At 41.0% G+C, this 10,729-nt stretch overlaps 1 protein-coding gene across 2 annotated transcripts in view; it reads left to right on the plus strand.

The window, feature by feature from the left end:
• The window catches only part of FNDC3B (fibronectin type III domain containing 3B), a 210,522-nt gene extending 201,507 nt beyond the window's left edge, over positions 1–9,015 (plus strand). For both annotated transcript variants that reach the window (XM_075031393.1, XM_075031394.1), the window contains exon 26: positions 5,493–9,015. In XM_075031393.1, the coding sequence (XP_074887494.1) occupies positions 5,493–5,804 (312 nt within the window). In that variant the 3' untranslated portion in view covers positions 5,805–9,015. The remainder of the gene's footprint in view (positions 1–5,492) is intronic.
• The last annotated feature ends 1,714 nt before the right edge of the window (positions 9,016–10,729 follow it).

The following is a 10,729-nucleotide window of genomic DNA, read 5'->3' on the forward strand; positions in this document are numbered from 1 at the left end:
TTCCCAATTGAGCAGCTCTGGGGATCGAATCACCGAGGAGCCAGCTCTTTGTAAGAGCTGACCGGGGAAAATGAGAGCTGAGCTTTAAAGCTTCTTTGTCCTTAAATTGTTTGCCAGTGAGGCAAAATGTTCTACCTTTGAAATTTCCAAGAATTTGGAGGCAGTGGTGTTTCATCAGCTTCTGCCACATCTCTTCTGGGAGAAAACTGTCCCCAAACGCTTTCCAAAGGAGGAAAAGATATGGGTAGGATGCACTGGGTATGTAAAAAATCCCCTGGCAATGCAGTGGGAAGCCTGCTCGGGTCTGCACCGAGAGGCGGGCGCCTGGAAGAACCTGGTCCGTCTTACCGAGCTCAAATTTTTATTATTGTTTTTTCTTTGGTTCAGACTCTGTAGACACACAATCTCTGAAACCCATTCAGTGCACTGTTAATTTGTTTAAAGCTCCAATCAGCAAAAAAATTGATTTTCCTTCTCTATTTTAAATAGCAAGTCAAAGGCACTTGTTCTGGTTGCATGCCAAAATACAATCTAATGTACAGTATGCATTGGCATTTATTATTAGTGCTACTTGCATTGAGTATTTTCTCTGCCTCCTGATGCCAATTTTGTGTCATGAGACAGAGCAAGTAATTTCCTTTTGTTAGAGTTTTTTCAGTGCAGCCCACCTTGCGGAAGGTGATCTTAGGGACTCTTGTTCGCTTTGTTTAGGAGCCAAGGCTGTCCACACAACTCTTAAGGGTTTATGAGCATTTCAACAGTGGAGTGAGTGAAACTGATTTTGAATTTGGATAAAATAATAAACCAGTTTCTTGAAGAGAAATCTGTTAGATGACTTAGAAGAAATCAAACCTTTCAAGTGGGCGTGCTTTGTAAATAGATTTATCCTGCCTCTGATTCTTGATCTTCTTATCACCATACAGAATAGGCTTTTATTAATTATTAAATACACTGGTCATTGCTATGGAGTGCAGCAGCCAGGTTAGGTTATCTTACACTTTCCGGTGTGTTGCTTAAAGGGCAATTGTGGCTGTCATTTTTATTATTTGGAAAAGATGGAGGGGGGGTGGAATTATTTAATGACATCGGTGAAATTGAGAAATACTTGCCTACAGGAATTCTCTGAGCTGTCCAGCTCAATCAGTAGGATCAAATGCCATAAAGGGCTTCAGCAGCAGTTTATTACTTGTGATGATATTTTCATTGAGGGAACCAGGCAAAAAGCTCCTGTTTTTATTATGTTCTCAGGTGCCTAAATAGAAAAGCTGTTTCTAGGAAGTGGAAGTGATAAATTGGATAGCCACTTTACTTTGACTTGTTGGCCACAAAAGCGTAATGTGCTCCATATAAAAAAAACTATGCTGCTTTATACAGTTATATTTGGTTTTGTATTTGTTTAGCAAATTTAAAGACCTTCTCCAGAATTGTCAATTTTATTTTTTTTCTCTATTGCGTATGCAAAGTCCGTTCACAGAGCGTAACTGCGTTCACAGCCAAGCATGTATCTCTGTGCTGAGGGCATCCTGCGTTGGCTTAGCCTGCTCCTACAGACACTACTGCAGGCAAACGTGAGCTGGAGCCAGTAGCGTTTCCAAGGTGTTCACTGCAGCCGGTTATGGAGGATACAGAGGCTACTGCCAGAAGTGAAGGACAGTTAAGCACGATAATTTTTTACCTGTTACTGAGAAAGGACATAGGTCCACTGGTGCTCAATACTCCTCAAACCACTGAAAGCAAGACAATTTCCACCACCTGCCTAGCTCTAGCACGCGAAATGTTTTGTCTTTATCGTTAGTGAATATTAATTCATGTTTTCAGTGTACTTTTGACTATTTTTCAAACTTTCTTTAAAGATGCACTCTTCTCTTGCTTGACTGTCTGGCCTTTTTCTGAGAAGTGCTGTTGAGTAGCTGGCTTGAGTGAACTTGGTCATCTATATTTATTAGACTGTAATGAAGATGCAAGTCTTTGATTTAGCCAAACTTAGCCTCCAGTTACACTGGTATTCACCGCCCTGACAGAAGAAAACAAGTAAAAAAAAAACAATTAACTGGACAGGTTTTTTCAGCGCAAAGACAGGTTGTATATATCCCATCCCTAGTATCTGTTAAATGTAGCTTATGAAGCTTAGATTGTAAATTTTTTATTAAATGTCATTACTTGGATTCTACTGGATTTTTTTTTTGTTTTAGAAGTGGTCATATTGGTTGCAAAGGTTCATTTACAGCAAAGGCATGTAGAGCTCCTATGATTGTACATTTTGAAATGAAATTAATAATCACAACAGCACCAGAAAACATACGTCGCTTACGGTTATTTTGTAAGGATAGCTGCTTTGAGTTACCATGTCTCAGAGTCTAAAGAAATGGGAGTTAGGTAAGTCCTCCAAGTAGAAGAATCCTGACTCTGGTCCTGTGGAAGAACACATCCTTTTTTAATTACTCACTGAATGTACAGTTACATGCCAAATGCATGCAACTTTTCTTTGCATGATCATTTCTATTTGGGAGTAAACCAAAGTATTAACTGCCTACAAGATGTAGCACTGGTGATGGAGTAGGTGGAGGACAGTTGCCCGCAGCAGGTGGGTATTAGAAATGGAGTTGCCATTGGAAAATAGAGTGACAGAGATGTTCTTGGGATGAGATAAGCTTTGCAAACAAATGTTTCAACCATCACGTTATTTCTGTGGACTGCTACGGCACTCGCAGTTTTGTTTTCCCTGCAATTCCCGTATTACCGTAACTTACTGACTCACTTCTCACTGGCGTTGGGAAGATAAGCCAAGATGACAAGAAAGACAGCAGTGCATAGCTGTGGTTAATCGCAGAGATTTACAGTATGAGTTTGGTTTATTCCTGTCACTTGAGCTAGAGTGAACTTCCTGTGAATGCCGAGCGTACTTGAGAAAGGCAACGTCATTTTGTTTAAGCATTGCTTCTTGTTCAATGCCTTGGGGCCAAGAAACACGAGCTGGTTAAAGGATTTCCACTTAGTCTGGAAACTCAGTCACCATCATTCAAACTATATTTGGAAAAACTGTGAGAGTTTAAAAGGAGGGGAGAAAATGAACAAAAGAAAAACCTTAATCTTTTGTCCCAGACCTTCTCAAGAAATCAGCGACGGGCTTTTTAACGGAGGGATGAGTCTCAGAGGCAAGCATGGGCAGGAAAGCTGGACTCTTCAAGTGGTGTTTAGCTGAGCACAGGTCTTCTTTTTCCTCTTGTATTTCCTACTCCAGAGTAATGCACAAGAAGTCCTCTATCGGCTCAGGTTCAATTTCCCTCTTCTTACCCTTTTCTAAGTTGAGTTCCTACCTCCGGGGGAGCAGAGATGCTCTCAGCCTTCTGCTCCTGCAGCGAGGAGAAGGAAACCGGCTACATGAGCAGGGGAAAAAGAATCTGAAGTTCAGGATGGGGGTTTTTTTCCAGCAGACAGAGGCACTTTGTGACTGTATTGGTTTTATGTGGCAAGGTTTTGGTAGCGGGGGGGGTTACAGGGGTGGCTTCTGTAAGAAGCTGCTGGAAGCTTCCCCTGTGTTCGAGAGAGAGCGAGCCCATACCAGTCGGCTCTGAGACGGACCCGCCGCCGGCCAAGGCCGAGCCAATCAGTGATAGTGGTAACGCCTCTGTGATAACATTTTTAAGAAGGAAAAAAGTTGGGAGAGTGAGAAACAGCCGCTGGAGAGAGGAGTGAGAACATGTAAGAGAAACAAGCCTGCGGACACCAAGGTCAGTGAAGAAGGAGGGGGAGGAGATGCTCCAGGCGCCGGAGCGAAGGTTCCCCTGCAGCCCGTGGTGAAGACCCTGGTGAGGCAGGCTGTCCCCCTGCAGTCCAGGGAGGTCCACGGTGGAGCAGATATCCACCTGCAGCCCGTGGAGGACCCCACACCGGAGCAGGTGGGTTTCCGAAGGAGGCTGTGACCCCGTGGGAACCCCGCGCTGGAGCAGGTTCCTGGCAGGACCTGCGGATCTGCGGAGAGAGGAGCCCGTGGAGCAGGTTTTCTGGCAGGACTTGTGACCCCGTGGGGGACCCGCGCTGGAGCAGTCTGCTCCTGAAGGACTGCACACCGTGGAAAGGACCCATGCTGGAGCAGTTTGTGAAGAACTGCAGCCCGTGGGAATGGCCCACGTTGGAGAAGTTCGTGGAGGACTGACCCCGTGGGTGGGACCCCACGCTGGAGCGGGGGAAGAGTGTGATCAGCCCTCACCCTGAGGAGGTGAAGCGGCAGAAAATAACGTGTGATGACCGTAAACCCCATCCCTGTCCCCCTTGTGCCGCTGGGGGGGCTTGGTGGAGACATCCGGGAGTGAAGTTGTGCCCGGGAAGAAGGGAGGGGTGGTGGGAAGGTGTTCTGAGATTTCGTTTTATTCTCTCATTACCTTACTCTGGCTGATCTGTAATAAATTGAGCTAATTTTCCCTAAGCTGAGTCTGTTTTGCCCGTGACGGTAATTAGTGAATGATCTCTCCTGTCCTTATCTCGACCCGCAAGTTTTTGTTATATTTTTCTCTCCCCTGTCCAGCTGAGGATGGGGGAGTGATAGAACGGCTCTGGTGGGCACCTGGCGTTTAGCCAGGGTCAACCCATCACAGTGACACATTTTTTTATTTCATAAAATACCAGTTTCAACAATCCTCCATTATATAAATTGTTGACTGGTTATTTGTTTTCAGAGTTCGTAAATGTTTCCAGTGGTCTTTTTCCATTTAAGTCACAAAACTGTCTCTTAGATGATCTGTTATCTCTCTTCTTTCTCGTAGTGTGACTCATGCTCTCAGAGTCATGCGGTACCTACATTTGATTAACATAAATACATAATGGGTTTGGATTGCTAAAGAACCAGATATAATGCAACCAAGAGGAGCTTTTTTATACCTTAATCATATTTTATTGTTTCCGCAGTACTGAAAATGTAATTTCTGGCAAGATTGCTGACTCTTGAGAGAAATGTGAGGGGAAAGTACATTAAACTAATACTTGTAACCGGTTTTACAATTATACAGTGAATGTCTTCCAATAACTCTAGTTTGCAGGTTTTCTTCCTTTTGGAGCCAAACACGGTGCTTATGTCTTAGACATGTCTTAGGCATATAGTCACATTTTAAGAGTACAGAAACATGTTTGTAGTATTTATGACACCCACAAAAGATGAGTACGTCTTATGGTTGCTGTATTATGTGAAGTCTTGTCAGTCCTTGTGTACGTTGACTCTGTTGAATGCTCTGCATTGAGACCTCTCATGGTTGGACATCTCTTGGATAGTATTCCACGTGCTTCTGATTTTCCAAAACCTGCATTGACCTAGTGAGTTCCTTCCCTTGAGAGCTGCAGAAGTGCTTCCTTAGGAGACTCGGACTTGACCTAACTTTGTGGCTCAAATCCTTGCGAAATCGGGCATTATTACTTCTTTAAATTGTTTGATGCTATGGAAGGAGGAGGAGGTTGTCTTGCTCTTTGTACGTGACTGTGCTTGCCGTTTTGTTTTGAAGGTGTACAAGGGAGAAGAGACCACCTTCCACATCTCAGGCCTTCAAGTCAACACAGACTATCGGTTTCGCGTCTGCGTCTGCCGCCGGTGCTTGGATACCTCACAGGAACTTAGTGGACCTTTCAGCCCATCCGTTGCCTTTATGCTTCAGCGAAATGAGATCATGCTTGCAGGAGAAATGGGAAGCATAGATGATCCTAAGATAAAGAGCATGATTCCTACTGATGAACAGTTTGCAGCCCTCATTGTTCTTGGCTTTGCAAGTTTGTCAATTATATTCGCCTGTATATTACAATACTTCTTTATGAAGTAGAGAATTCAATGGAAGTTTGAGATACAAATTTAACTAATGCTACGCATTATAATCCACACATTTATTCAGATATTCCTTTTTTCGAAATCCTTTTGTTCTACCATACATTTTATATACTTCTCTTGTTTTTACAGTTCTAGCTTGAAGAAAGATAAATCAGTGTTTTGATGCACCTTTTTGAAATTCAAAACTAGGAAGCGGTCAAACTGGAGAATCAAGCAAACCAGATACCAAAAGCAAGATTTTTATTTTTTTTTCCTTCACAGTTTCAAAATTGTCACCAATTTGCCTTTTCAACGTTGTTTTGTTTTTTTCACTGAAGTTCGTACAGTCTCTTATTTTATCTTACTATTTAGGACATTTTAATAATGAGTCACTTTTTTGTCTCTTCTTTTTCCTTCTAAACATTAGTCACAAGTGTGTATAGTGGTAAGACTAGAATACAGTGTTAGTCAACAGTAACAGGTTTTCCTTGAACAGTATTAGCAATGTTGCCTATGAATTATTCACTACATTTGCCCCAGTTTTTTCAAGATAAAACCTAAGTTGTTATTTTAACTGTGTAGTGCATTTAAATCGGAACGATATCCTGCAGTCAAAAAACCTTTTTAATTATCTGTTATTTTTACAGTTACAACACTATAAACTGCCTGTATAAGAAATCAGATAACCAAACTGCATATAAATTATGAAGCATTATAGATTTTTTTTTTTACCATTCTGATTCCTAGCAGTAATTTTAAGTAAGAGGGCATTGTGCAATAGTTAGTTATTCCCATGTTCAGCTATTTAAAAGCTGCTTTAACTTGTCTGTTTGTCACTGTATATAACTACTCCTAATCTAATACTAGATATTATTCTATTATGTTCAGCCTGATTTATATGATTAGAGCTGGTGACAGCTTACTGCCTCTACTGAATTAGGTGAGATTTACGCTTAAGGTAAGCAAACTTTACTGTCAGTTGATCTTTTTTTTAATTATTATTATTTTTTGGAGGGGTATCCATTTTATGGAACTTTCTTGGAGGTGTCAGAAATTAGATCTGTTTCTTTGAAATACCTTACATGGGTGTCTACGCTATTCTTACAGCAGGACTAATTGAAATAACTTGGTACACGGCAAAATTCAGACGAGAGTCCTGCAGAGGAATAGTCCCTGCTCTGATGGGAGTGCCCCCCCTCCTGCCTGCCCCTTGCCAGAAACACGTTTTAATCCATCGAGATAGTAGATTTTTAACTCTTGAGTCATTGGGTTATTTATATTAAGTCAACATTGTGCAAGTACCTCAGGGACATAAATGAGCTGGAGGTGCAAATAGATTCCAAAAGGGTGCAACAGACACAGTGTATTTCCCTGCCTCTTGTTTTTGTATATTTTTGCTACTTGGTTTTGCTTTTGTCCTAGCTATTTTGTGCTCTGTCTCCATCGTCTAAGATTCAGTGTCCTGTACTAGCATAATAGTCCCTTAACCAAAGTAATGGGGAAAAAACAACATTATTTTTGTTCTAGGTTTATTTATACTATATACTGCATACAGTACTTTAAATACCAATTACAGTGCAATCTTTTATTTATTGTAAAAAAAAATAAAAAGTGTACTTATGTACTAATCCCCCTCCCCACCCTCCCCGTAGCATGTTATATTTTGTCTGTTTTATACTGTCGTACTTTAGGTCAACTTTCTACCTGGCAGCATTCCTAGTATTATTAATCTTCTTACATTTTTTTGTGTTTTTGAAGATGGGAGCATCTAGTACATTAAATGCCAAAAAAACCCATTATCAGTGATTCAAACGTTTACATGTATCCAAAAACATAATCATCTCTGGAAAGGAAGTGCTAAGATCAATGAATTATTCTGTGTGCCTCTCTAGATGTAGCAAATATTAGAAATGTTCTGTATTTTGTTATTGACTATAATTAGTTTAATTTAGCCTTGCAAACTAATGGCATTGAGCTAAATATATATATTTTTTTGTTTTTGCCAAAGTCATGGCTTGTCAAATTTATTTACATCTTATTTAAATTTATTTGTGATATGAGACTTTGTGACCTTGCATCTGTATTTTGTGAGCGAAGCATATACAACTGTTTTCAATGGAGGGGAAAAGAGTGTATTTTTTAAAGCGATGAAAAGACTGCTAGTTTGGAAACCCAGAAATTTGAATAGATTCCCTTTTTTATTTTTAGAATATTGTTTCAGCAGTGCTGCTATGAAATCCGAGCTTGACGCCTTTTTAAAAAAAACCTGCTTTAATAAAAAAAAAGAAAGAAAAACCATCTTGCTCTAGATGATTTGATCAATTTTGAAAGTTTGAAATACAGATGATACTAAGAGCAGAAGTGTAGAGAAAAGCAATCGGTTACACTTGAGGCATTTCTGTCATTGCTAATTTTTAGTGTCCCTTCTAATCACGCTAACGAGACCGCCCAGTCCAACCCTGAGGTGATCGGAGGAATTATTCTGTAGGAGTTGGGATAGGCCCTAAATAAGTTCATTTGACATTCTTTTAGTTTGTATATTCTGCCATAGTGATTTGATTGTCATTCATATATTAACAAAAAAAAAAAATAAAGCGTTGCAGATGCTAAACCGTTGCCGTTCTGATTGCCATTACCGCTGACCCACCGTTCGCTGATGCCTTGGCTTTGCCCGTACATCTGTACGCCCTCGGATCCAGCAATAGCAGGCGTTGAATCCAACCCGAGGGCTCTCTGCTCTCAAAGAGATTATCAACAACAGCAAAAAGGTAGAATGAAACACTAAATATTGAAAACCCTTGAGGAAGGAGAGAGATGTTTTTTATATTGTTCTGCCTTTTTCTTTATGAACTTGAAATGTTTTCTAATCCTGTTTGTTGGCTACAGTAGCTCAGTATTCAGTGTCACGATTGAAAAGTGCCCTAACTGAATGTGTATGAACCTTATCCTTGCACAGTTCTTTAAATTGGAAAAAAAAAAAAAAAAAAGTTTTTACCTCACTATGGGAACATACATTCCAAGCTTTTCAACTTCAAAAAAAAAAAATCATAAGTTTTCTTGTATTGTAAATTTTAGACTATTTCATATGCATTGTATTAAAACTGCCATATCAATTTTAATGTATAGATTTTGCAAATACTACACTATGTATGTAAGACTTAACTGTATCTGTAGTGTATATGTAATATATTTATGCCCAATAAATGTTTTAATTCTTTCTGATACTACCAGCAGTTTTCTTAATTGAAAAAGTCAGTCTTCGTGTGGCCCCTTTCTAGCAGGTCGGTGGTGTTGCTGCAGCCCGAAGCAGGAGCGAGAGCCCTGAATTTAACTCGGGATGTTTCTGACTTGGAATGATTTTGTGTTATTCGTGAAGCGTTCGCTGGTGCAGTTCAGCAGTTTACGGCATAATCTTTTCTTAGAGTGAGGTAACGACACCACAGATTGCCGGTCCACCCCCTGGAAAGCTGAAATCCAGCCAGGCTGTTACCCGTGCCGTGCTTTAGGATGGACCTAAAGCACCGTCCCGGTGAAAGCCAAATTCCTTCTCACTGGTTTGAAACTGGTGAGCTGGTTTCTGTAGCCCCCCCCGTCTCCTTGTCCATGGGAAATCGTGATCCTCTCCCAGGGGCTGCCCGGTTTCGGACAGCATCGGCTGTGGCAGCGGGCTCGGACCGCTGCCCCGCAGTTTGCTTCCCTTGGCAGGGCTGATGTACAGTACGCAAAAGCTTACAGAAATCATCTTAAAGTCAACTTTCTCCCGTGTTTTAATCACTTCTTTTAAATAGCTTGCGTGAAAAGTTAAGGGTGGTAAAAAAAAAACAAACAACTAGATTTATTATCTCTTTGTAATTAAACCTTGAAATATCAGAACTTTTCACTTATTTGTTAAGTATGTGCAATAAATTCAATTACTCATCATAAAGAATTGGTCTAGTATGTGTACATGTTTCTTGGCAACCACATTAATGTTTGTTTTCTAAACAGCTTTTTTTCAAATCACTGCATAAATACAACATTGTTTGCTTTTTTAATTACTGCAGTTTACATGAGTGGGTTTTTCCTAAGGAAATACAATTATTTTTTTCACTTGGTTACTCAGCTTTTTTTTTTTATTTAAACAGTGCTTGCCAAAACAATCTCTTTTTAACAAAATCTTTTAACTATGTCTGTAGAATAGTAATCACTGCTTTGGTGTCTGAAGAGATGTTTTATTTTCGATAGTCCCTGGTTTACAGTATTACCATGAGTGTCTGCAGAGAGGATGGAGGATGGTTAAAGCCCACGGGAGTGAAGGAGGATTTAGGTATTTGCTGTTTGAGCTCTGAATGTTGTCTTGTAATGTTGTAACCTGCAGGTTTTGGTGCTGGGTCCCTTGCCCACACCCAAAATAGGCAGAGGCGGGGTAAGTAGCACTAAGTTTCCAATGGATTTTGTTTTACAAGGAAATACAGAGCAAGTTGTGACCAGGCTTGGGGAATGTTGCATTTACCAACATCTCTTGCCTGCTTGTACCTGGTGGCGGAAAGGTGTCTGCTTTGAAAAGTTGTGAAGCAGAGCAGAGGCTCGTATTTTTAGGCATCTTTGTGGCCTTACAAACCACCTTTAGGGTGGTAGGGCGGTATGTGGAGCGCGGCACATCTCGGTTTGAGCAGTCTCCAGGTCTGCCTGCCGCAGAGCGTGGTCACCACGTTGGTGGCTGCTGTTTCTATAGCAGCAGCGATTCTCTCTCTTTTCTCAGTAATCAAAGAGCCCGGTTAAAAACGGAACGGGTGGAATTTGTTTTGCTTTTGGCTTCAGTCACCGTTGCAAGTTCGGAGCACGTTTGGTTTGGCGGGGGAGAGTTGAGCCCCTTTTAAAGGCGGGGGGGGTCTCTGTGTGAGAAACCAGTGAGGGGACCGAGGCTCTCCTGCCTGTCCCTCCTGTCTTGAAGCACAGCAG

This window comes from Buteo buteo, chromosome 7, assembly GCF_964188355.1.
Source record: "Buteo buteo chromosome 7, bButBut1.hap1.1, whole genome shotgun sequence".
Classification (NCBI taxonomy): Eukaryota; Metazoa; Chordata; class Aves; order Accipitriformes; family Accipitridae; genus Buteo; species Buteo buteo.